Genomic DNA, 27,379 nt, shown 5'->3' on the forward strand with positions numbered 1-27,379 from the left:
CAGAAATAGAATATTCTCTAAAAGAAATTCAAGATGTTTCTTTATAAGACAAAAACCAAAAACCTCGGCTTACTCCTTTAATAAATTATAGTCATAGGGCTAAACATATAGGTGAGTATTTTCAAATTTTATGTATAAGGTGATCACTGGAAGTCTTAAAAGTAGTTACTTCGGGTAGTAATGTTTATGTCAGTCTGCCAAAGTCTAAATTTAGATCACAGTAAAGGGTAGCTACATAATTGTATTAATTGGGGAGAGACACTTATTCTTAATGCAATTCCCTGCATAAATTTCGGTTACCATGTTTAGGGTTTGAAAACAAAACTTGCACACAAACCAACATTCTGTTTATAACCATAGAACACTAATGCTTGTGTTTTATTATATAATACAACCAAAATATACATTTGACAATTTTCAATTATTTTAGATTACAAGACTACATTTCTTTTAAAATAGCAAAACTGTAATTGAAAATTGATTGGTAACTACTTACAATACCAGAATTAAATTACATGACTAGCTGATAGATTTTTGCCCTTTCCCAAAAAATCCTCTATCTCAAACTTACCATAAATAATTTACACTACAAAATATTTAAACGAGAGGTATAATTCATGTGCGTATTCCTATCTTTGCACTGTCAATATTGGAATTTTAAATCTTGTTTTTTAACCTCACTTGTAAGCTAAATTATTAAAATGCTGTGGTCATTTACTGAGAAAAATACATCTTTCTATAAAAACATTTCAAATATCACTTTTTTCTAAACTATCCATTCCCAGTAAGGCTAATCACTTTTCTAGCATGTTGTCTGCGACAAATGTAACATTCTAAAGAGAAGCCATTTCAGTTTTGATTTTCATTGGTATTTATTATATATATGAAATATAGCTTATATTTAAGTTTAAAATACCAGTGTCTAATTAATGTTCTTATTCAACTTAATATTCTGTGGACATGTGGTTAACACAACACTTTGAAAGTTTAGTTTTGATAATGTTGAAAAACAGTCACTGGCCACTGTAAACTCAGTTTTTAATTGAGTCTATACAATTCAGCAGGAACAAAACTTAACAGCATAAAAGAACTGAAATATTGACCAAAGGCAGAATTCAAGAGTAAGACAATTTTGCAGGTAGCATATTGAAAATGAGCATCAGTTAGCCAAACATTGGTGAGATTTGGTATAGATTATGATTCCTCTACTGTGGTAGCTTTTGCAAATTTCTGAATTTCTCTGACTACTTTTCCATCTCTTAAGTAATTTGGTTGGTTTTCCAAAATGTTTATTCAGTAATATGAATGTAGTGTTTTGAGCTCTTTGGAGGAAAAAAAGCTTCTACATAAATTAATTACTATTCATTTCTAAGCAAACTCTCAAAATTCCCAATGAATTGAATATAAATGTATGCAGAAAGGCAGAATTCCATTTAGCAGCATAAATAGATGGAATGAAATGCAGGCAAGAATATGCAAGTTAAAGACATATGTATTCAAAACAGGGGAGAAAAATATGAAACCAAGAATAAGCAGACATTTTAAGACCTCTCCATAGATAGCTGATTTCTTAGCAAACATTTTTGAAACTATGACTATAATTTTAGTTTTCATTATTTCAAGGAAATTTTGGTAAAACCTTCAGTGGTGAGGAAGTATATATTGTATCTCAGCCCTAGACTTAATACATTCACACTGTCTTAAGTGTTCCAGGCAATTAAAAGGTTAAAAATTCAATGTAGCTTAGATGTCCTCTATCTTTACAAATACACATAAATCTTTGTCCATATTTTTTTATTCTATGACTTTTTCTTTCACTCAATATTTACTCAATATTTCAAATATATTTTAAGCAATTACCATAAGTTAATGTTTTAGATCTAAAGCAGCCCAAATATTAGCTGTAGGGTAAAAGAAGTTGCCCAAACTTTATCTAAATAATTAAGATTAAAAAGGAGCAATTAAAAAATGGCCTGAACATTCGTATTTTGATGAAAACCAAATTTATTACAGAAGTCAATCCTAACATTTGAGCTTCATGTAATTTTCCCAAAGCCATCTCTGCTTTGATCGTGACTGTCTGATATACAGGAAATCTTAAAAATAAAACAGCCTCCCATTTATTTGCTTTGAGCTTGCTATGAGTTCCTGGAACATTTAGACCCAGCGAATCCAAAGTTACAGACACTCTCATTACAATATTCAATTAGCCTGATCTCCCTACAGCTTTCTTATGCATTACTTTTAAAGAGTGTTTGTGTCTGGTTCACCTTAAAAACAAACAAACAAACAAACAAAAACTTATTTAAGCTTTCTGTATAGTGAAACACCTACAAATATTTACGGTATCATTTCAAAAGAGGTACTTAACCTCACATAGCAGTGTGACTACTTTGACATAGGTAAGCAAGACAAATAAAATGAACGTAAGATTGAATGTTCTGAACATCGAGTCAGTCACAGACATGACACTGAACTCTAATAAGGTGCCCTTTAACCACACAGGTTCTCAGAGGCTCTTCTTTCAAGATATGCAGCATGCATGATAAACGAGCAATGTCTGCTATTCAGTTTTCTGAAAGGCTGCCTTCCATGTGGGGAAGTGACTAATTTTTCATTTCACACTAAAAAGGGCGTGAAGAGGCAAAACAGAAGAAGGCTAAGGGTTTTGTGTTCCAAGAAGGAAAGGTGAGTCCTGCTTCCACAGGCAGGAAACATACCATACGTATGCAGAGAGGGAAAGTCAAATTGGAAACATTCGAAAGTGCTAACAAAATATGAAAAAATGTTTAGGTTAATGCTGCGAGTTCGGTTTCTTTACATGCATTAGGCTTATTTATTATTAAATTACGAAAGCAATGTTACTTGAATTACAGCATATAATCTCAGAAATGCAAAAAGATTGTGTGAAGAAAAGATGTCAAAGAGTTAATTTAACCCTTTCCGTTGTCAAAATTTTTGCATTTGTTCTGTTATTCAACAAATATATATCCCCACTCCCCACCACTCTAGTCTACCTAATTCTATCTCTCTCTATATGCATATATTCTTATTTTCCTATTCACTCAAATAAAATACAATAATCCAATATTCAGGAGAGAATAAAGGCAGTAAATGGAAATAATTTCCAGAGTACAATGAAATTTTAGAAAAAAAGAGAGGAAGTACTACTGAAATCCCATTGGTTGTAAATAAATCTGTGTTCATTCTTCCCGTGATCTTTTAGAAAATTTACTTTTCCTCAGACTTTCGCTAGCAGTTTGTTATAATGTAGAATTTTTTTAACAGATGGATTACAAATTGGCAGCTACTTATACTCTGGTGACCAAAGCTACATTACATTTCGCCCACTTTATTTGTGATTGTTCTTCCTTTTTATGGGGATATGAGTTTTCCCCAAAGCCAGAATTTATGGCTGTCTTTCTTTCTGTCTCTTAACAAATCCCATCTGTATGCCTTCCCATTAGGATGCAGTATACATCATGGTGTTTCCCTTATTAAAATGTTTTCCCATGTCTTATTAAAATATTTATGAAGCATTCCGTCCCTGTAAAGCTCGGCATATATTCTAAAAACACATAACCGAGCACTAACTTCTCTCCACGAACCTGTTTCTCCTGACAAGTCATAAGGAATGCTGGGAGGAGCATTTATACCTTCAGTAAATCACACTGCAGTACAACGAACGTAACCTCTGTAGTTTGAAATAATGCACCTCTCCAAACTCCTAAACCATGAACCAAGAGTGAACCGGGAAAGATCCTGTTGATAGTGTGGGCTGTGTGCATTTGTGTCTTCCAATTCCTACCGTGTGGTAGCCAGTTCTAGAGCAAAATTGATATATCTGTTCATAAGAACATATATATAGCACAACTGCATGGTCAACTCCATCCTTAATGTCCATGCAAGGGAAATAAAGCACCTTATGACAATATAAAATTTGATGCTTGCTGACCTCAGGTATTTACATGACATAACAAATTAAAAAACTCAGGACATAAAACATTTACAAATGGGAAGCCCCTATTTCGAGGCTAATTCTACTACTTTGCAAGTACATGTTTAGTTCTCAGAAAACCGGTTCAGATGAATTATTTGCCCTCGCTATGCCATATTCACCACATATAGTCTTATTCAGATTATCGTTCTTGGGTCCTTTGCCTTAGCATAACTCCGTGGAAAGCTCTTATGAGTTCGCATATGGGGTGTACAAAACAGAAGATGCTATTTTTACAGGTAAAGCATTCTTTTCTTTAAATTAAAGAAAAAACTACGTGTCCATGGCTCTCGGAAGCTCATCCAGGTCTCTGTGATGCCTTCGATTTCGTTTCTTCTTCATCTCCTGCATGTGTTTCCACTTGGGGCCGCCCTTGGTTCGCTGTCTCCGCTTCTCCCTGTGCCACATCTGTTCGCAGTACTGGTCGAGGCTGAAGTTTGGGCTGCTAAGGATCTGGATGTAGTCTTTGTATCTCAACCGTGACTCGGCCAACAGATCCTTGACCTGCCCCTCCTCGTGCTCTGCCCTCTGGGTATTTTCCATCTGTTCACTCTCAATGACATTCAAAGTCAGCTTCACTATGGTGTGGATAAAAGTGTGCTCCTGGGCTTTGCAGTAATACATCCCAGAGTCCTTCTTCTGCAAACTTCGAATCAGTAGCCCGTATTCTGTTTTGATGATCCTTTCATCAGGTTTCAACTGCAGAATTGGAAAAATGGAGGTAATAAATGAAAAGCAGAGAGGGCTATGAGCAAATGAACAGAGGCTCCCTAGGTTTAGTCAGATGAACCTAAGAGATCTATTCCCGTCTCCCTGTCATCAAGCATAATATTACCAGCCACAGTGGAAGACAGTGACAAATTCCACAAAAGTAACAGCCCCCGAAGATGCAGGTTTGCATCTCATTCTTATCTAACTAAACCTTTGGAACATAGTTCGTTTTTCTCCCAGTCCACAGGTAGGAATGAAAGCTATAAAAAACAATGAAGTAAAACTGGAAACTCTCAACCGACCATCTTTACAGAAATTTCATGTACCAAGTGGAATATTAAAAACACCAATTGGTATCTGAATTTCTGAGCCAGAACGGGACACTGACAGTCATCGTGCAGAAAGAGGGATTTTAGCACATGCTACTACCTGTGAAGTAGAAATAGAACAAGGATTCCAAAAGGAATTCACTCTGTCTTCTGGATATCACCCAGTAAGTGAGCTGAGCAGCATATGGAGACCGTAAGTGGCGACTTGTTAAAAGTCTAGGGGAAAAGCATGGATACAGCTTTTGGGATGTTAGAGCTGTAACTGAGTAGGACCATCGTCAGAAGGTTAGCAACATTTAAAGCTGAATTTCCCTTTTTACTATGGATTGAACTTTGATACTGTGTGTATATGTGATACTTTAGATTATGTCATTTGTGGAAATATTTGCCATACCTCGGTATACCATGACCTAGTAATGTGATTTCAAGTGTGAGAAAACTCAATGAACAAAAAAGAACCCCTCCTGAAACATGATGCCCTTTACCCTTTGAAGCAACAGCACTGGAAGACAATTCAAGCATTTAGGCTTGCCTGGCCCCCAACCTGGTGTGAATAGCAAATCTACCTTCAATATAACTGGAGGCACGTTTACCGACACAAGAGCCCTGTTTCATGTGGAATATTGTTGAGTGGCTCGGCACTAAGTAGAATAACAACAACAACAAAGAAGTCTGGAAGATTTCCCAGTTTACACATCTGTCCCTGAATTGTAGACTTTTAGTGGATGGAAATCAAGGAGGCATAAAGACGGCTAAATTAAATTTATTCACAGTGGGTGGATTATACACTGCATCTTTATGTGAAAAATATGTAGGAAAAAGTCCCTCCAATTGTGGAAATATGAGCAAAGGAAAAGAAACATCTCTGGCTACCAGCCCAGTTAACTAACAAGTATATAGCCAACCACCCTCTGTGCCAGAGAAGTGCAGCTGGTGGGGTACCACGCGAGGCCAAAGGCAGGTCACAGCCCAGATCCCTGGTTAATGAAGCTGAATGGTCTCCAGGCTGCCTTCGGTCTACACTGAATCCACACCGTCAGGGTTTTGTTTGTTTGTTTCCCTTAACTTTCCCCATTTGGTGATTCTTGTGTGTGCTATTTTTTTTTTTTTTTTTTCTTAATGGACTTACTCTAAAGGCCCAGGCACTTAAAAACGCTGTTGTCATTCACTTACATTCACAGAAACGGGGGAGTCTCATGCCTAATATAACAAATGTGAACTTGAATTGGTAGGATTCGAAAGGGTCCATCTTAAGCAGAAATACTAATCTCAAATTTAACACATTACGTACACGTTTTCCTTTAAATAATTTTCCTGTAGGAATTATTCTTCAAATTTTAAATATATCTTAGATCACAAAATTCTGCCTCCAAAGCCTAGGATCTGGTACTTATCTGCCGACTCTGCTTCCTATGATTACTCATTTATCTTCTCCGATGGGGCTTCCATTTATCAAGTTGGTGACAGAGCATATGGTGTATTTGGGGGGTTAAGAGTAAAGCTCTTGGAAGGTTAAAGTGTGAGGTATTATTAGCAACATTATAGACTACTGCACTGTCACTGGAAAGCTGGAGAGGTGATGTTCTGAGGCTTTTATTTTTTGTAATTTCCTCTTAATAGAAAATGGCCTGTGGTTATTAGCATGACAGTCAAGGTGGGTGACTTCAGTTTCAGTTCATCTCTAGATTTCATAACTGGAACTCTCGCTGATGTTTAAGCTGCGCTTAATGTGGCTTTTAGAGAGCTGTCACAGCTCTGACTCACTACTTTTTATTGTTCTCTTTAATCTCCTGACAGGAAGAAATTATGACTTTGATTTCGCACATATGATGTAACACTTCATTATCTCTGCTGTTCTCTTTTTGTATCCTGTTTATTTGTTTAACTCTGAAGTCCAGCTCCCTTCCCTCCTTCTGCATCTATGTCTGTCCCTACTGGACTCAGAGTTTCATAAACACCTGGCATTTCCTTAGTCCAGTGTGATCCTTCCCTTTTCTTTCTTCCATGGAATGCTTAATTTTTCTTTTTTTTTTTCTTTTTTGACCTATAGATATAAAATGCACTTTAATAAATTTCTTTCTGGATTTATCTAATGTTTATTAGATCATGTAAGTGTTTTTTCTTTGCCAATTTTCAAAAACATGCCTTGACTGAAATAGTATTTCTAATAAAATACAGTTGGAATGGCTATATTTTCATAGGGTTTTTTTGCTATCTAGAGACAGGAAGCTGCGACCCAGAAATTAAGCGGCTGATTCACATTTGTCTCCTTCACGTTCTCCTTCTCTGTACTGCTTGCCTTCCATCCTGGAACAGGATGCATTACGCAGGCTGTATCTCCACAGTGAGATGTCAGCACAGTCCATTTAGAAAATTCAGCTCCTTTACAAAGAGATAATGTAATCTCTGGCCTCTGATTTAAACTCATGGAATTTTCTCCACTCTAAGAGTGATAAGTAAAAACTGCTCCGCTAAATCAAAACCACGCTCGAACTGGGGTCGGCTATCCATTTGCCTAATGTGAACGAGGATAATATATTTGGCATTATTAAATGTAGATCTTCAGTGAAGGGCAATTCATTTAACACGAGAAGAGTAGCGTGGAGAGGGACAAAGGACATTTAGGTATGAAGCAGCAGGTAAAGGTCAGGGACTCTGCTCTCCAATAATAGCGGCCTAATGGTAATTCCCTTGCAGATAATTTGCCTGTCAAATCTCTCATAGCTAAAGCATGGCATGTGTCTTCGAAGTGACTGGGCCTTCAAGAATATCTCTTTTCTGCAACAAACATAGAAGGAAGACTTATTTAAAAATAGTTCTGAGGCAATTGATTCGTTCTTTTTTTTTTTTTTTTTTTTTTTTTAAATTTTTTTTTTTTTTCAACGTTTATTTATTTTTGGGACAGAGAGAAACAGAGCATGAACAGGGGAGGGGCAGAGAGAGAGGGAGACACAGAATCGGAAACAGGCTCCAGGCTCTGAGCCATCAGCCCAGAGCCTGACGCGGGGCTCGAACTCACGGACCGCGAGATCGTGACCTGGCTGAAGTCGGACGCTTAACCGACTGCGCCACCCAGGCGCCCCTGATTCGTTCTTTAAAAGAAAAAAAAATGGAATTTATACATCACTAGCCCCTAGATTAATCTGGTGTCTTAGAGTAAATGTAAATATAAAATGCAAACCTCAATGGTAAGAATAAAATGGTAATAACTAGGAAAATATATATTTGCTGTTTCGTTAGGGAAGGAGTTTCTAAGCATCATAAGTGAGACATCATCGAGATATAAATCTGTAGATATGTCTATGTAAAATATAAAACTCTTTTATGTAAGGAACACACATTTTAGAGACATAAAACATAATAAGTTACTTACGCATAGCATTAAAATGTTCACATCAATAATAGAGTTTAAAAGAGTTGGTGAAAATAATTTAAAATTTTTTTAATGTTTATTTTTGAGAGAGAGAGAAAGACAGAATGCAAGCAGCGGAGGGGCAGAGAGAGAGGGAGACACAGAATGTGAAGCAGGCTCCAGGCCCGAGCTGTCAGCACAGAGCCCGATGTAGGGCTCGCACTCATGAACCGAAAGATCATGACCTGAGAAAAAGTTGGATGCTTAACTGACTGAGCCAACCAGGTGCCCCTGTGAAAATCATTTTTAATGAATACTTCAATGTAAACTAAGCAAATGGTGGAGCCTGGGTGGCTCAGTCCGTTGAACATCCAACTTCGGCTCAGGTGATGATCTCACAGTTTGTGAGTTCGAGCCCCACGTTGGGCTCTCTGATGTCAGCCAGAGTTGGCTTGAATCCTCTGTCCCTCTCTCTTTCTCTGCCCCTCCCCCACTCATGCTCGCCCACTCTCTCTCTCCCTCAAAAGTAAATAAAAACATTAGAAATAAATAAAAATAAATAAATAAACTAAGCAAATGATGGGTACAGCACTTCAAATACAATGGAAACTGACAACTATGAAGTATGAGAAGGCAAATTCATATATGGTGATTTTGACAAGAAATTAGCAATATACAGCTGCTCATCAAAAGCCATAAAGATAACTTTTCACTCAGTTATTTTACCTCAAAAGATATGTCCTCAGAAAACAGAAGAGCAGAGGAAGATTTAGATATCAGGAAGTTGACTACTATTTTTTTCAAAGAGGAAACACGTGCTATTTAAATAACTTGGAATAATCATGGAAGACTGTGGTGTCAGGGTGGCGGGCGTAGGGCTAGGAAAAAACATGGTATTCAAATTGAATGATAAGGAAAGCTGCTCAAAGTGTAATGGTTAGTGGAAAAAAAATTGGAATAGACATCATTAGAGGCCTCATAATTCTCTATGTGTCACTATATTTTCCAAACCATTTATATTGCTTTTATAATAGAAAGAACGACAATAAAACAAAGACCTACCCAGGGAAAAATACAAATACTTGAAGATGTGTTTAAAATATTTTTTAAATACACACACACACACACACACACACACACACACACACACAAGAAAATACTCCCACAAATGGCATAAGGTATTACCTCTTCTAGTCATTCAGACCCCAAAAGTTCAACAGAAGCTCAGGGACTGCCGATTAACTTGCTACTTACAGCATAAACATCATCAATTTCAAGAACAGCTTTATAAGGAAGTCAGCAGATAACTGACTCATGACCTCCCCAACAGCACCCAACTGTGAAACAGCTCAGTAAGGAAATGTTCTCCTCCTGGCAGAGAATAAGCTGGTGACAGGCTCTGTGCCACAGGAGATTCTAGTCCCTCCTGCAGGCTTTTTTTCAGTGGGGAAAGATTCCAAACTGTGACCTTCTTGGTAAGGAGCAGAAGACAGCCTGCTGGGAAAAATGCCTCAAGTCTAGTCTGGATTTTGCCCCTTTCCTCAGCTCAGGAAGCAGGACTGCATATCCTGGACAATGTGTAACTACCTACTTACAAAGGTAGATGAAAATAGCAGTTGAAATATTACAGCTAGCATACTTTTAAGTAAAATACACTATTTCTGCCCCATTAAAATTCATGAAGCATGGTACCACCATGACCATATGATATACTGTTAAAAGGTACATTAAAGGAATGCGTTGCCTCTTCAGGAATATGAAAGATGCGAATGGAAACGTGAATAGGCAAATGTATATATCTAGAACTAGAAGACTACCCCTCCCCCAAGCAGAGTACCATAGTCTTTTAAAAGTCAGATTAAATTTGCCATGGAAGAAGCATCATATTTAAAGAATTACTTTTAACTGGTGAGAAATTATCAAACTTTATTAGCTATAAAATTAAAACTGCTGGTTTGGGACATTTAAGAGTAAAATATTACAATGTAACTAAAATGTGCATGTTAAAATTCAGATTCAATAGTTCTTCGATAAAAAGTTAATGCTTTATGTTTCAAAGTTTTATAATCACTTCCATGTCAGATAATACTTTAATATATATTGGAGAAAATGGGGCCCTTAAAATAAACATGTATTATAAATACGGATATGCTGTAATCTTAGAATATATGTATGTCAGTATGTCAGTAATGATGAAGAATCCAAGTTTTATTGGAGAAATCAGACATGACAATCACTGGAGTATTCCCTTGGTATTAAGCATGTAGAGTCAACATTTTAATAAAAACATTTGTTCTTGAAGATTTCAGATGAAAAGAAAGATATTAACACCTTAATGTAATGGTAGAACATATCTTTCCATCAATTTCTTATGATCAACTTGGTCCTTCTACTGCAAGGCTTCTCAGCCTCAGCACTACTGAGATTTGGGGCCAGAAAACTCATTCTTGTGAGGGATTCTGAACTGAACAATGTTTAACATCATCCCGGACCTCTACCCACAAGAGATACCAATAGCACCCTCGACCCACCGTCCATCCAGCTGTGACAACTAAGAACGTCTCTGGATATCGCCAGATGTGAACACTAGCAGCAAATTCGCCTGCAGTTGAGAACCACTATTCTCTACTAATGTCTGATCGATTACATGTATTATTTTAAATGTTTATAGACTTATCAAGGAGGCTGGTATTTTAGAGCATTTGCTCTGCCTATTTATATGACAGAGAAATTGAGTGTTAGGAAAACTTCTCAACCTGCTCATAAATCCTCAGCAGTCAAGCTGAAACCATGACCAGTGCTATTTCCTATTTCACACATCTTCCTGATAGAGAGTATCTGCAATTTTTTTTAAGTTATGTAAACTTGAGAGACAGAAAGAGAGGGGGGGGGGAGGGCAGAGGGAGAGGGAGAGAAAGAATCATAAGCAGAAGGCTCTGCACCACCAGTGCAGAGCCCAGTGTGGGGCTGGAACTCACAAAGTGTGAGATCATTATCTGAGCCTAAACCAAGAGTCTGACACTTAACTGACTGGGCCACCCAGGTGCCCCGCGTATCTGTAATTTTATAAGTGTATTTTACACTTGTGAGTAATCCTCTGCTTTGAAATTCACATTCTCATCTGTATTTTCTCATTTTACTTTCATAGTAACTTTTAAATTTATTTCGTTCACTTTAGAAAATCCTGGTGCATACAGGCTCAATGATATTACCAAACACAGGACTGCGATTCAATCAAATATCGAATTCTGAATCCTGAGTTCATTCCATTACTCGTTACAATATCCTTGGTTTACTATTGGGAATATTAGAACTCTATACTGAGTGTCACTGGTTTCTCTTAAGCACTGAAAGAGAAAAATAAAAACTTTGCCATTTACCCTTTGTTTCATGGCACTACATAATAATACAGGATTTCTCAGACTACCCAAAGTCATCTCATTAAGTTCAGCAACATATATAATTTATCTACCTCACAAAATTTCTGTTATATGTTTCAATCATATGTATGTCTTAGACTCAAACAGAAAAAGTCAAAAGATAAAGAGAACACCCATACTGCTTTTCCTTTTGCTAATTTAATTTTAATACATCCAGAGTGAAGGGGTGCATGTCCAGATAGTTATCCAACTTGTTCACCTGATATGACAAAGATAGGTATTTCTTTCTGTATCCATATTCAACCTGTTTCACTTTATGATCTAAGTTAAACACAAAATGATCTAAGTTAAACACAATAGTTAAACCACTATTATGACCTAAGTGTAAACACAGTCAAAATTTACTCCTTATCCTACCATAGGGGGAAAATATGTGTTCTTGTTTTTGACCAGGGAATTGCTCTAAAATACAGACAATCTATGAGAATGAAAATTTGGAAAAAATTATGTAAATTTCTTATAAAAATTCAATCTAATTTTAAATATATTTTATTAATGTGTCTGTATTAAGTTGTCCTATTATTTTTTTTAAGTTTATTAATGCAAGCAGGGGAGGGGCTGAAAGAGAATCCCAAGCAGGCTCTGCACTGTCAGCCCAGAGCCCAACATGGGGCTCGAACTAATGAACCATGAGATTATGACCTGAGCCGAAATCAAGAGTTGGATGCTTAACCAACTGAGTCACCCAGGTGCTCGCTCCTAAGTTGTCCTATTCATATCAAAAGCATTGTTATCTTCCATGTTAGTGAGTATAAATTAGTATTTTCCTCTTTACCCCAAATAGTGAGGAGAGCGCCATACGGCACTAAACATTGAACATCTCTCACCACCAAAACTTGATTTAACTTTTACGCTATTTCCCTCGAGATGAGCATTCTTTGAAGACTATAACTTACCTCCTCTCGATGCTCATCTCCTGACCGCTGGATATACCACTTAATAGATGCTTGTTGGGATTTAGGTATACATTCCAGAAAGGTTGAATTAAATTCAATGCCAAAAATCACCTTTTCATCAGCAGTTTCATGACTAATGCCTGGAAAGCAAACATGGAATAGGAGATTAACCTTGACCTGATTTTAAAAGCAATGGGAAAATAGACTGATTTAGAACAGATGCTATGAGGAAAAGATTCATACACATTATTAAAGAGAGAGGAAATTCATGTTATAATATTGTTACCGAAGAGTCAAATATTATCTAATAGATTGATTTTTAAAACTCTATCCTTGCATTACAATTTTTATCCTTTCATCAATATATCAACTATTTGCAACCAATTTTTTAAAGTAAGAACTCATAAGATCTAACTCTAACCACTGAGTCTTTTTATTCGAGCTGAACTGAATACAACTTCAGTGTCTTTTAATGATTCACCCCTTCTAACTTGTATAAAATATAACCCATTTTGTAAATAGTTCCAGAGGAGCAATTTACTTCATCTTTAAAGAGCATTTCTATCATGATTTGATCCACAGAGCTGACCACATAACATTAAGAAATTTTAATGTCAAAAAAGTAAGTACAGTGGTCTGTACTTGATAAAATTCTATACTGATGATATTGAGCTAGATGCTCTAATACTCAGAATCTGGACTTATACATATTATCTACCAAAAAATGTTCTCTTTTATTCAAAGAGGGATTCTTAAGCCCAACATGCATTTGCTATAAGATAGTTAATGGGCTGCTAAGGGAGCATTGTCTCAGACACCCTATTCTCGTAAATCAACTGCACCATCTGAAATACATTCCATCCAGAGTAGCCAAAGGCTGTGTCCCATGTGTGATCTAAGATCTGTAGCTCAAATTTGATCAAATAAAAAATGACAGCTGCTCAGCCTGGCCCAAACATGCACTTTTTCATCATATATTCAGATGTCTCAATTCTGCAGATGGGCCTACTTAGCATTTTAGGCATAAACCAAGAGTAAGGCTTAAGGGACCTCTGTGAATCCTACATGTAAGCACACAAAATTATCAGCAAATGGCATGAATGCACATATATCCAATAGTTGGGCTTGCCTTTGAAGAAACTTCTTTTGAACTTGTTTGTGTTTTACCAGCAATGATTAAGTCAGGCGTGCTGACACCATCATGAATTAACCTCATCTAACCTTCAAAATGTGTGGATTCCATTTGAAACTTGTAATATATCCACCATCCCTGCCAATTCAACAGATTATATCTGTGATTTTCACAGTTAATAAATTCCTAATGCACAGAAAGATCCCCAGTGCCAATCATGGAAGAGAAAGTCATATATCATTTCAAAGTAACAGATGCCATTTTCCTGAGCAAAAGGAGTTCAGGAACAGAGCAGGGAGATTTCAGGCTGATTGTTAGGTGATGAGGCAAGAGTGGGGGAGAAACTCAGTTAGACTGATTCGGCCAAAGAATCGGTCAAGTTAGTAAAAGATACATTAATGAAAATGAAATAGTTGATCGTATGAAATTCTTTTTCAAGTCAGGAAAAACAGTGACTCTTTGACACGAAGTCATCACTATGTCCGTTTGACAGGAAATTAATTTACTGTTAGCAATAATCTTTGTTTCATTTTTGAGTTTTAAATTTCCTACTTTTAGCAATCTTATTTACAACTGCATCAAAAAGAATGAGTACCTAGGAATAAATTTAACTACGGACATGAAACACCCACACATTGCAAACTATAAGGCATTAATGACAGAAATTGAATAAGGCACAAGTAAATGGAAAGATACTTCATGCTCATGGATTAAAAGAATTAATATTGACAAAAATGTCCATACTACTAAAAGCAATTTTTGGATTCAATGCAATCCCTATTAAAATACCAATCACATTTTTCACGGAGAAAGAAATAATTCTAAAAATTTGCACAGAACCATAAAAGACTCCAAAGAGCCAAAGCCAGCTTTAAGAAAAAAAGAACAAAGCTGGAGGCTTTGTGGGTGCTGCTCTGATGGGATCCCTTAAGCTCCCTGGTTTTAAACCATAGTAACAAAACTATAGTAATTAAAACAGTATGGTACTGGCATAAAAACAGACACAGATCAGTGGAACAGAACAGAGAGCCCAGAAATAAACCCACACATAGATAGTCAATTATTTTTGCAATAAAAGAGCCCAGAATATACAACAGGAAAAGGACAGTCTTTTAAACAAATGGTGTTAGGAAAACTGGACAGTCACATGAAAAAAAAAAAAAAAAAAAAAAAAAAGGAAAAAGAAAAAAGAAAAAGGACCACCATACATAAAAATTACACCATACATAAAAATTAACCCTGAATGGATGGAAGTGTTAAATGTAAGACTTGAAACCATAAAACCCCTAGAAGAAAACTCAGGCAGTAAGCTCCTTGATGTATTTTATTGATGATTCTTTTAATTTGATGCCAGAACACAAACAACACAAGCAAAAATAAATAAGAAGGACAACATCAAACTAAAAGCTTCTGCACAGCAAAGACCATCGTCAACAAAATGAAATGTCTTCCTACCAAATGGGAGAAACTGTTTGCAAATAATATATCTGATAAGGCCTTAATATCAAAAATGTATAAACAACTCATACAACTCAATAGCAAAAGCCCCCAAATAATCCAATTGCAAATGAGCAGAGAAACTGAACATTTTTTTTTTTCAAAGAGAACATAACAGATGGCCAGCAGGTACATGAAAAGATGCTCAGCATCACTGATCATCAGGGAAATGCAAATCAAAACCACAATGAGCTATCGTCTCATATCTGTCAGAATGGCTATGGCCTGAAAGATAAGAAATAACAAGTGTTGGCAAGGATGTGGAGAAAGGGAAACACTTGTGCACTGTTGATGGGAATGTAAATTAGCGCCAGGGAAGACAGTACAGAGGTTCCTCAAATAATTATAAATGTAACTAATAAAGGATCTAGAGAGTCCACTTCTGGGTATCTACCTGAAAAACAAAACAAAACAAAACAAAACAAAACAAAACAAAACAAAACCCTAACTTGGAAAGATATATTCCACCCCCCCTGCCCCGCCCACATTTACTGCAGCATATTTTGTAACTGTGGTGACGGATGCTAACTTAGACCTATTGTGATTGTTTCACAATGTATGCAAGTATTGAATCGTTGTTGTGTACTTGAAACTAGTATAAATGCTACCTGTCAATTATAACTTAATAAATTCCTTAAGATTGCAAATACATTAGTTTTTAAATACCCTTATTATCTCTACTTTAATGCCCACAGTTGATTTTCCGTCTCTGGCTTTCCAAATAGGTATCAACTACATATATATATATATATATATATATATATATATTTTTTTTTTTTTTTTTTTTTTTTTAAATGACTGTTCCCGGAAACATGAGATAACTTCTTATAGTCTACAGGGTAAACATAAACTCCATAGAATTCCATAGGAGCTGTCACAAACCTAGCCCAACCTCTGTGAGGTCTTTCTGATTGTAATTATTGTGCCTTCATCTACGGTAAAATTTGCCTTTGCTCTTTTAGCGAAGCTCAGATGCTATCCAGCTAAGTATCCTCTCCTTTACCCATGCATTACGCAAACATTCTTTTGTGCCTAGGATACAATTTACATCCCAGTGACACGAACAAGGTCATCAAGTGAATAAATTAAAGAACATAGTATTTGGCAGTGTTATGCGCTACAAATAAAAAAGCAGATCAGGGAATCAGAGGTAGAACGCGGAGAAAGTATCTCAGGATGGTCAGAAAAGGTGTCTCTGAGACAAAAACATTTAATTAATTTTTTTACACTTATTTATTTATTTATTTATTTTTTTTTTTAAATTTTTTTTTCAACGTTTTATTTATTTTTTTGGGGACAGAGAGAGACAGAGCATGAACGGGGGAGGGGCAGAGAGAGAGGGAGACACAGAATCGGAAACAGGCTCCAGGCTCTGAGCCACCAGCCCAGAGCCCGACGCGGGGCTCGAACTCCCGGACCGCGAGATCGTGACCTGGCTGAAGTCGGACGCTTAACCGACTGCGCCACCCAGGCGCCCCTACACTTATTTATTTTTAAGACAGAGACAGAAAGAGAGAGAGAGAGAGAGAGAGAGAGAGAGAGAGAGAGAGAGAGACACAGGGCAAGCACAAGAGTGGCAGAGAGAGGCATAGAATCTGAATCAAGCTCCAGACTCCTAGCTGGCAGCACAGAGCCCGATGTGGGGCTCGAACCCACAAACCTCGAGATCACGACCTGAGCTGAAGTCAGACGCTTGACTGACTGAGCCACCCAGGTGCCCCTGAGACAATATTTTAAGCATAAAATTAAATGGTGTGGGGGCGCCTGGGTAGCTCAGTCGGTTAAAAGTCTGACTTCAGCTCAGGTCATGATCTCACGGTTTGTGGGTTCGAGCCCCGCATTGGGCTCTGTGCTGACAGTTCAGAGCCTGGAGCCTGCTTCAGATTCTGTGTCTCCCTCTCTCTCTGCCCCTCCTCTGCTCACACTCCATTTCTCTCTCAAAAATAAATAATCATTAAAAAAATAAAAAAAAATTAAATGGTGTGACACCTGAATATAAGAGTTCTTTAGGTAGGTACGGGGGAAATAAATACAAACCTAGTTGAGGCAGGAACAAGACTGGGGCTTTTGAAAAAGAGAAACCGGTGAGCGAGCCATGCAACAGTGAAACGAGAGGATCCAAGCAAGTATCAGGAACTAGATCAAGCAGACTCTAGAGGCCATGGTAAACGCTATGGGTTTTTCACTAATTGTTCTAAGAAGCTAGTGAAAGATTTTGAGTAAGAGAATGCTGTTATCTGACTGTAGTTTCTGAAAGGTTACTCTGGCTACTAAGTGGGATGGAGACTGACCAGGGGAAAAAACGGAAGCAGGAGGACCAGATAAACGGCTCTGGGACAGGTGTGGTGGCTTTGGGTAAGCGGGCACATCGGGAGGTGATGAAGAGTAGGAGCAGTGGTGGCCACAGAGCCAAAAGGACTTATTGTGAGGTTGGTACTAGGCTGTGGAAGAAAGAGAAGAAGAAAAAGATGATGCCTAGCTGCTTTTTTTTTGCTAAGCAGTTGGGTGAATGGAGGTGCTATTTATTAATATGGGTAAGTCTTCACTGCAGAACAACGAAGTTTAGGAAAAGACAGCACTAATTCTTTCTCATAGATCATTTGGGACGCTTATTAGGCATCTAAGATGAGCTCTTGGGTAGGCATACAAGTCGTCTGGCATACAAGACAGAGTTTAGAACCGGACTAAGAATCTGGGAGCAAATTGCCTCTGAGAGTATTGAAATTGATGGTGTTAGGCAGTGAACAGGCAAAGATTTTACGTTTAGATGGTGGGATGCAAAGGAGAGTTAAGAACACTCAGAAGGAGCAGCCTGTAAAGTGAGAGGAAAATCATAAGGATGTTGGGGGGGGGCATGAAGCCCAAGAATGCTGAGACACCATGTCTTTGGAAAAACCAAACCAAGCCAAAACAAAACAAAAACCCCTGATTTGTAGTGCTTGTTCTTTTTTGTGTAAAAACTCCCACTCTGGCTCAACCAAGCTACTAAGAGTTTAAAACCAGCTTATGCAATTCCTAAATAATAAGCCATCAGCTCTCATGAGACCATTAAGAACTGGCCCTAGCACATCACTGCACGGAAGTCAAATGAAGAATGTGTTTCAAGGAGGAGGGAGTTAGACATTAAGTAGAAATGACAACTGAAAATTGGCCATTGGATTTGGCAAGGAAGGAACTGCTGGAGACCTTGACAAAAAAAATGGATTGGGGCAGTCATGGTGATGATTGGCAGAGACTGTGTGTGGTTGGTCACAGCAGGAACAGGATATGGTGAGTCACTATCTCCCCCATCAGCAGGAACTGTGTTTTGAATCACTCTCTTTACAACACTTATCACTATCTGACATTACATCTATTTTACTTCTTTTTAAGTTTACCGTCTGTTCCCTCCCCTGACACAACTTGAACAGAAGTTCCATGGATGCACAGACTGTTTTCTTTTTCATTCACGGGTATATCCTCAATACTTGTAACTGTTCTGGAAACATCTCGCGGGTGCGTATAAAACACCATGTAGGTTGCACATGGTAACGCCTGCTAAATAAAACACTGGACACGACAGGCAGTCACCCATGTAGTAGAACAAGGTCAAACATACTCTTCTGGACCAGAGCTTATTTTTCAGAAGAATGAAATTATAAATTACAAATAATTGTTTTGCGTTTAAGTTGCAAAGCTGCTGGGTCACTGGTTATAGACTACAAAATTTGGGTTGTTTATGGAACGTGGGGGTGGTTACTAACAATGTGATGAAGGGAAGGCAGTTTCCTTTCTCTAGTTGAGTGCGTGTATGCGTGTGCCTGAGCGTGTGCGTGAGCATATATCCTCTGAAGGTAGAGCTTGAGAGTGGAAAGTAACCAAAGCTATGGAATATATTCTTATACATTTTTTTTTGGAATATACTCATGGATTTTGAGGGGAATTTTTCGTATAGATATTTTGCAATATACTCTTATAGATTTTTTTTTCCCTCTGTTATCAGACTCACTCCTTTTTATTCTCCACTTTGTCCCAGTCATACTCAGGCTCTCAAGATCTTCCATGAAATTTTCTCTGAACAAGACAGCTTCTGGTGATGTCTCTCTTTGCTAAACTCCCATATCACTAATTGTGCCTTATGACATCTCCCCAAAGAATTATAAGCTCTCGAAGGAGTTTCTTTGTCTCAACATGTACCCAGGACAATTATATGCACCTGGAAGTCACTTAATAAACATTTACTGATTGAATGAAAACATGAATTAATACACAAATTCACATAATGCATACTCTACCTAAAACTTTCTAACAAGTGCTACACTCTCATCAGACCTTTCTGGAAGGGTCTCTGAGTTTACTCTGAATGTCCATATGTTTTGGACTATATCCTCTTTTATCTTTATTAGCAGTTTTCAAACTTTATGAGGATGGGTAAGGCAGTAAAAAATACAAAAAAAAAGGGATAGGAATTTTAAAAGACATATGATACAAATAATGATATAACAAAGGATTATTCACTTAGGCATGTAGACAGGGGGTTGATTGATAAAATCTCCTGTTGCTTTTCCAGAACATAAGCATTATATAAAATGAGAGCTTCCCATATAATAGATATTTTAAGTCATATAATAAAAAGACACACAAAAACTAGGCTTAACATTTTAAATGGGAGAAAAGCATATTAAACTTATACTTACTGTCTTCTATGTCCCAGCACTGGGTGATCGGGTCTCCATACTTTACATCTTGGCGTCTGGCTCGCCTATGGAAAAGGGATTAAACTGTTTAGAACATTGAGCATGATATCTGGAACAGATAAAGTCGGCATTTAACACTAATAACAGTGGCAAGAGCAGAACTATGCTTGTCTTACTGCTCAACTCAAACGCAGGGCACTATTCCCATCTAACGTTAATCCAAATACTACTAGCAACAGAGTCCTAACAGAATGCATCCTGTTTTGGAAATAAGATGATATGAATTTTATTGAACTCCTCTGACTTTTGACAAATTGTTCAAAAGAACTGGTTGACTATAAGTATAGCCCAGGTTTCAGATACATCCAATGGGGGAGGCAAACCATCCTTACCCTCTTTTTTCAATCAGTCCATGGGAAAGTAACAAGATGTACAAGAGCTTTATTTCGTGGGTAGGAAAGTAACCACAAATCTAGAACTTGTTACCCTATGGAGATTCGCTATTCCATAGATTTGATTAAGCAACAAGTTAAACACTGTCCTCTCAAATAGAAGTACCAGTTTGGTAGAGCATGAGTGGCTAATCCTATCTGCTGATATGCTGTTCACATGGTTTTTCTGATAGTAGAGACAAGGATAATAATAAATAATGGTGTTGTGCATTATTGTCGCATATTTTCCTTAAGAGAAAACAGTAGCTATTGCATAAGAAAAGAGAAAGCTGCTACCCTGAATTAAAGAAGTCTTAAACTCTTACAGTCTATTTTCATTTGCGTTGGCTATTTTATGTTGCCACTTCAGCACTCGTAAAAGTCACAGTGAAATCTGCAATATCTAGGGTGTTGCTTAAGGGCAGTACTGACCAGGTGACGAGCCTGTATGAGATTCATCTAGCACGTACATTTTTTTGGCTCCCGTGGACATTTATGTTAAGGTAAGGGAAACTATCGCAGGGGCATGTGTGCAAGATCAGAGATAGAGTCTTGGGAAATATAAGAAGAAAAATTATGATTGCGTAAGGTACATAAGGTCAAGAATGTTTTTAAATCGTGGCTTCTTAAGAAACAGGGTCAATTCATCAAACTGAAGGTCCATTACGAGCTAATGAGCACTCTTTGATTTTTAGTTTCTAGAAAAGAAAAATATTCCCCAAGGGCTCACTATGAGAAGTATATTCTTAGCCAAAAACTATAACAGAATATTGGCGTTTTTTACTTTGAACTGGTAATAGCGGTATCTCCCCACCCACAGCGAATCCAGAAATTTCAGGGAATCTAAACTGTCTCCTAATTATAAGCTGTATCTGCTGTTGTACTATGCATTCAATCTGTGAATCCTCGAATTTGAAATTTGACATGTGAGTCAAATTTCAAGAAGAAACAAGTGTGTACGTACTAGTGGGACTAACATACACTCACTTGTCATCATAGTTAATACAGACCTAAAGATTAAAAAAAAAATACCATATACAAATTGCTGACATTTTACCTAGAGGAAAAATATACCTTGAACAATAGTGCAGAAAAAGGGTGTTACCAAAATGCACATTTAACAATTTATGATCATAACATATTTAGCTAGCATCAGTCATCCTGATGACAATTCAGGTTGTTTCCAATAATTTTGCTACTGAAAACAGTGCTGAAATGGACATCCTTGGATGATTTTGTGGTGCTTTTGCCCATGTGTATAGAGGATACATTTCTAACTGGGTTTTGTTGGCTCAGAATAGCTTCATTTTTAAGAGCACATAAAGCAACGAACAGTAAACAGCAGGACAGCATTTTGATGTTTATGTACATCTGAGTGACAGAAGTTGACCAAGTTAGACTTATTACAGTAAAAATAAAATTGTACCAAGTCACTGAGACGTGCTGTGGGTTGTTTATAACCTACGCTTTTACGAACACATATATGTATACATTATTTGCAAAACAGTAAGGGTAAACATAGACCATGTAAAAATAAGGGAAGAAGGGAGGAATGGAGGAAGGGCAAAGTAGTCGAGAAAAACCAACTTTTTTTTTTTTTTTTTCAACGTTTATTTATTTTTGGGACAGAGAGAGACAGAGCATGAACGGGGGAGGCGCAGAGAGAGAGGGAGATACAGAATCGGAAACAGGCTCCAGGCTCTGAGCCATCAGCCCAGAGCCCGACGCGGGGCTCGAACTCACGGACCGCGAGATCGTGACCTGGCTGAAGTCGGACGCTTAACCGACTGCGCCACCCAGGCGCCCCGAGAAAAACCAACTTTTAATGGTATTTAACAAAGATGAAGGAAAAGCATGTAAACAATTTTTCAGAATTTTTTCAAGTTCCACATTTCGGCATTTCAGAACACTCTATTTCATGCTCCTTCAACATTTAGTTTTATGCAAAATTTAATTTTAATATTCTCACCAGAGACCATGTTTTCTACAATTAAATCGTCTTTAATTTAAACTAGAAGACAAGGTATTCCGGTGAGATAGTCGCTGGGTAGAAAAGAAGGCTTCAGCTTCACTCCATGTGCCTCTTACCGTTTTGAAGTGGGCGCATATCGAGAGCATGCATTTCCATCCCAGGCACAGTAGGGGTCTCTGGCCAGGCAACAGTCTGCACAAGCTTTCCCATAAGTGTCGCATCTGTTCAAGGAGAGCTGAACCAATCCATCCCGGGAACCGACGTACAATTGTTGCTACAAATCAGGCAAAACAAATGAATTAGAAGCATCTTTCAGACCAGTCTTAAGAACTTCCCTTTCCTGAATACCACATCACAGATCTAAATCTGTCTCCTTGGGTGCCCTTGTACAGAAAATAAGCAGTTGTACAGAAACATAACAAAGAGTAAGATGAGTCGATCCCTTCTACTCCTGGCAGCATGGCGGTTTGAAGATGTTGATACCGAAATGGACAGCATTCTAGAGAGCTAGGATAACCTTGGCAGTAATTTAAGAAGGTCAAAACCCAGCTGCTAGACTGAGGAATTAAGACGTCAAATTCTTTCTGAATGGTTGAAAATGTGCTTTGGTAGATTATATCAAGCACAGATGTGATGGGCAACACTGATGGTCTTCCGCTGCTGTGGCTTCTTGCGTGAGAGATGGCTGAGAAGAGATTTATGAAACTTTCTTGTGGTTTGAACCATTTCATTTGCTAATGAAATACCTCTTGATCCCTGAAGGAAAATGGGTTATAAGCTGGAGAGAAAATGCTTGGTATCACTGTGAAGAAAGTATTAAGGAGGCTCGAAAGATGCCATATCACCAATGAAAGGCTGCAGGATACTAAACAACTCAGCATATAAAGGTGCATTTTGGAAATATGTTCTGAAAACAATGCACTGCTCTTTATGAGCATTCGCTGAGCGTACGTGGTAGAAGACGTAGGGAGAGGGAGGATACGAATAACTAAGCCAGAGTCTGTGCCTTCAGTGAACTCATGGTCACGACAGCGGGCCATATCAGACTTTACACAAAGGGTAAAAACCTGAGAAATAAATGCTGACATAAATAAATACACGTACTCAACCTACAGACATCTATCTTCTACCTGCCCTGCCTATTTAAATGTCAGTTAAGACCTCCTAGCTGCTAAATGCAATGCACCCAGTTCAGTATTTGCTTTACTTCAATTCTCCAAAGTGTTTAACACCAAGAATCATGCCTCCCTTGACTTTCAACTTTTCTTGTTCTCTGTCTTTATTTCTGCCTAAGATTTCTGTCTCCTTTGAGGATTCCTTTCCTTGCATTAAATGTGAGGTGCCCCCTCTTTTCTATCCTCATTTCTTTGCCTGTCTTATTGTATAAAGCGTCAGGTGCATCTTGAAAACAACGTCAAGGTTGACATACTGGATTGCCCTAAATCTAGCCCTGCTACCCCAGCTTTGTCACCCAGGACACAAAACTGGGAGTTGTCTCTGAATCCCCTTTATCTCTTAGTCAGCCACCGTATCTTTTCCATTCTCTTACACAGAACTCTCTATCTCCTCCTCTCCCTCTCCACTGCCAACACTTTTGTCTGTCTTTATTGTTTCTTCCCTGGATTACTTATAAGTGTTCTAATATTTCCACTGGCTTCAGCCTCGTGTTCCGACAACCCCCACCTCTACCCCAGGACTCGATCCATCTTCCGCTCTGCCACACCAGACTGACCTTCCTAAAAGGAAAAGCTTATCACAACACATTCCTGCTGAAGATCTTTAAAGGTTTTTGTTGTCCTCAGATAAAACTGTTAAACTTCTTAGGAAGACAATAAGGATGTATCTAATCTTGCTCTGTTTTATGTCCCAGAATCATTTCTAGCCTCCTTGCCCCTTGCACACACATATGCCCTTTGCTCTAATTGTTCACAAACTTATTAGAGTAAGCTATGATTTCTCACTGCTCACACCTTTCCAAATGTTCTCCTTTTTTCCTTGGCATAGGCTTCCTCTTCCCATCCCCTTTTTTTTTTTTTAAAAAAACTTTCAACGTTTATTTATTTTTGGGACAGAGAGAGACAGAGCATGAACGGGGGAGGGGCAGAGAGAGAGGGAGACACAGAATCGGAAACAGGCTCCAGGCTCTGAGCCATCAGCCCAGAGCCCGACGCGGGGCTCGAACTCCCGGACCGCGAGATCGTGACCTGGCTGAAGTCGGACGCTTAACCGACTGCGCCACCCAGGCGCCCCTTCCCATCCCCTTTTTAATTTAACCGGTTAACTGCAACATCCTTCATAGTTCAGGTTACATGTCTCTTCTTCTTTGTTAATGTATATTTACTTATTTTGAGGGGGGGAGGGGCAAAGAGAAAAGGAGAGAGAGAGAATTCCAAGCAGGCTCCATGCTGTGAGTGCAGAACCTGATGCAGGGCTTGATCTCATGAACCTGTGAGAGCATGACCTGAGCCGAAACCAAGAGTCAGATGCTTAATCGACTGAGCCACCCACGCCCCACATGTCTGTTCTTTTCACTTCCTTCCTCTGCTCTACCTGGCTTCCTCTTAGACCAGTGCCTCCCCTGTGTTTTCCCTGTACAGGCTTCCATTATTGTTTTGCATTGGTAGCGTGTTCTTTCTATGTCTCCCAGCTCCACTGTGAGCTTCTAAGTGAAGGACTATGCCATTCATTCATTTCTATACCCTCCAAGGGTAGTAGTAGGCCTTTAAGAACTAAACATTCAGTGAAAAAAATTAATGGAAAAGATCAAATAAGAAATCTATTTAGATCTTTTCCCTAATAGTTTCTGTGTCATTACTAGCCACATAGATGAAGACAATGTTAGGGGGAAAGGGGAAAATGGGTGATGGGCATTGAGGAGGACACTTGTTGGGATGAACAGTGGGTGTCGTATGTAAGCTATGAATCACGGGAATCTACCCCCAAAACCAAGAGCACACTGTATACACTTTATGTTAGCCAACTTGACAATAAATTATATTAAAAAAATTAAGCATATTATCCCATAATTTTTTTATCCTGGGGGTACATATACAAATGCTAATACAAGCCTGAACCTCTTGAATTAATTGGGATTTGGAGTATCATATTGAGAACTTATGATCTATGAAATATTATTATTGTCATTGTCATCAGATACCATTTACGTCACACTTACGAAGTGCCAACTCTTTGTCTCAAATTTTGTGTGCAGCATCCTATTTATTAGGGGGTGGATTTTATTCCCCTAATTTCTCTGTTAAGGAAATTGATTCCCAGAGTCAGATACTAAGTGGAAGGCCGGCAGTTGACTCTTGGGCTCTTTGCCACCATCGTCCATAGTGTAATTTCTAGACTCCCTGATTAAAAACCATTTTTTGTGATTATGGTTAGTATTCTACATGAACTTCTTATGGCCTTGACAGAGACACATCTTCATGAAACAAAGAAAGTGAGCTCAGTTTTCAAGAGCCAAGGGAAGGGGAATATCTATCATTCAAGTAATGATATTTGGTTCTACTTCTCCTAAGGCAAGCCTACAACACTGGCCTCTAATTGGTTATAAAAGAAACACACAATTTAAAGCTTTTTACATTATTTATAATTTAACTTCCAATATCAATAGAGTTTCCCTAAAATGAATTCAAGCAGCCTGTTGCTTTTGTGGCTAATTTTTACAGAAAAATTAGAAAGTACCTGCTTCAGAGACAACTCCATGTTCAAGATGATTGATGAGTGCTGAAAATAAAAATCAAATGTTAATAAAGATAATCATTAAGAGTCTTTTATAGCAGCCAATATGTTCTCTTGTCATGTACCAAAGATCACTGAAAAAAACTTCAAGGGTCTGTTATATAGAGGGGGAAAGGATCTTAACGTTTGTTCTTTCCTTCTAATTCTACCTTAATAGAAAGGATCAAAATAGTTCCTTTAAAGTATCTTATTACAGAAAAACTATCTAAATGTATGAGGAAACACTGTGCATTGGAAATCGCTCCCAGTTACCCACAAGGTTTCTCCTTCAAAATCTGCTTATCTTAACTGCTTCCATATAATTCAAACTAGTGTTGACAAGAACATCTCCATAATTATTTATTACCTAGTTCTGCTCTTACTTAGATCGGTAGTTGAAAAACTTGTTCAAGTAGCAGAGTTCTGAAAAGCTATAGTGTTCTTTGTGGATGAGCATATTCTTTATGGAACATGGCAAGCTACTGATGCACAAGATTCCGTGATATGAACTAGGACTTGCTTTACTTGTTGAAACTATGGCTTTATGCATGCGATATAAAATTAGAAACATGAACACAGAAGCTACCAAACTAAAAAGGATGGAATCTTTAAGAATTTTTCATCTACTTATCATCTATTTACTGTCCATTTGTTTCTCACCAGCCAGTATTTACAAACCGATGAAGAGTAGCAGATACCAAAAATTTAAGAAAATACATGAAAAAAAAATGAAAGAAAAATGTTAAAATGAGAACGTGCTATCCCAAAACTTTTTTTTTTTTTAAAGAAGGACACAGGTTCATTATTTAATCTTCACAATGGAATCCAAATAATTCCTCTTGACCACTAACCACCATTAAGTAAAACTTATTTTATTTTATTTTATTTTTTTTTAATTTTTTTTCAACATTTTTATTTATTTTTGGGACAGAGAGAGACAGAGCATGAACAGGGGAGGGGCAGAGGGAGAGGGAGACACAGAATCGGAAACAGGCTCCAGGCTCCGAGCCATCAGCCCAGAGCCCGACGCGGGGCTCGAACTCCCGGACCGCGAGATCGTGACCTGGCTGAAGTCGGACGCTTAACCGACTGCGCCACCCAGGCGCCCCAAGTAAAACTTATTTTAATGCACCTTATGTATTGTGGGAGCTTCATATTTGGCTTCTGGGTTCACACTTAGATTTGACATCAGTTTTTCCCTCAGGAACCACCCAAGA

The 27,379-nt window shown here is 38.0% G+C and overlaps 1 protein-coding gene across 1 annotated transcript in view; it reads right to left on the reverse strand.

Moving 5' to 3' along the window:
- Window positions 1–342: 342 nt before the first annotated feature.
- Window positions 343–27,379, reverse strand: part of SEMA3D (semaphorin 3D) — a 128,087-nt gene continuing 101,050 nt past the window's right edge. The window contains exons 13-17 of the mRNA XM_032592390.1: window positions 26,127–26,168; window positions 22,550–22,707; window positions 20,031–20,095; window positions 12,726–12,865; window positions 343–4,696 (exon numbers count right to left, since the gene is read on the reverse strand). Of these exons, the coding sequence (XP_032448281.1) occupies window positions 4,271–4,696; window positions 12,726–12,865; window positions 20,031–20,095; window positions 22,550–22,707; window positions 26,127–26,168 (831 nt within the window). The 3' untranslated portion in view covers window positions 343–4,270. The remainder of the gene's footprint in view (window positions 4,697–12,725; window positions 12,866–20,030; window positions 20,096–22,549; window positions 22,708–26,126; window positions 26,169–27,379) is intronic.

The sequence above is a fragment of the Lynx canadensis genome, chromosome A2, assembly GCF_007474595.2.
Source record: "Lynx canadensis isolate LIC74 chromosome A2, mLynCan4.pri.v2, whole genome shotgun sequence".
NCBI classification, from domain to species: Eukaryota; Metazoa; Chordata; class Mammalia; order Carnivora; family Felidae; genus Lynx; species Lynx canadensis.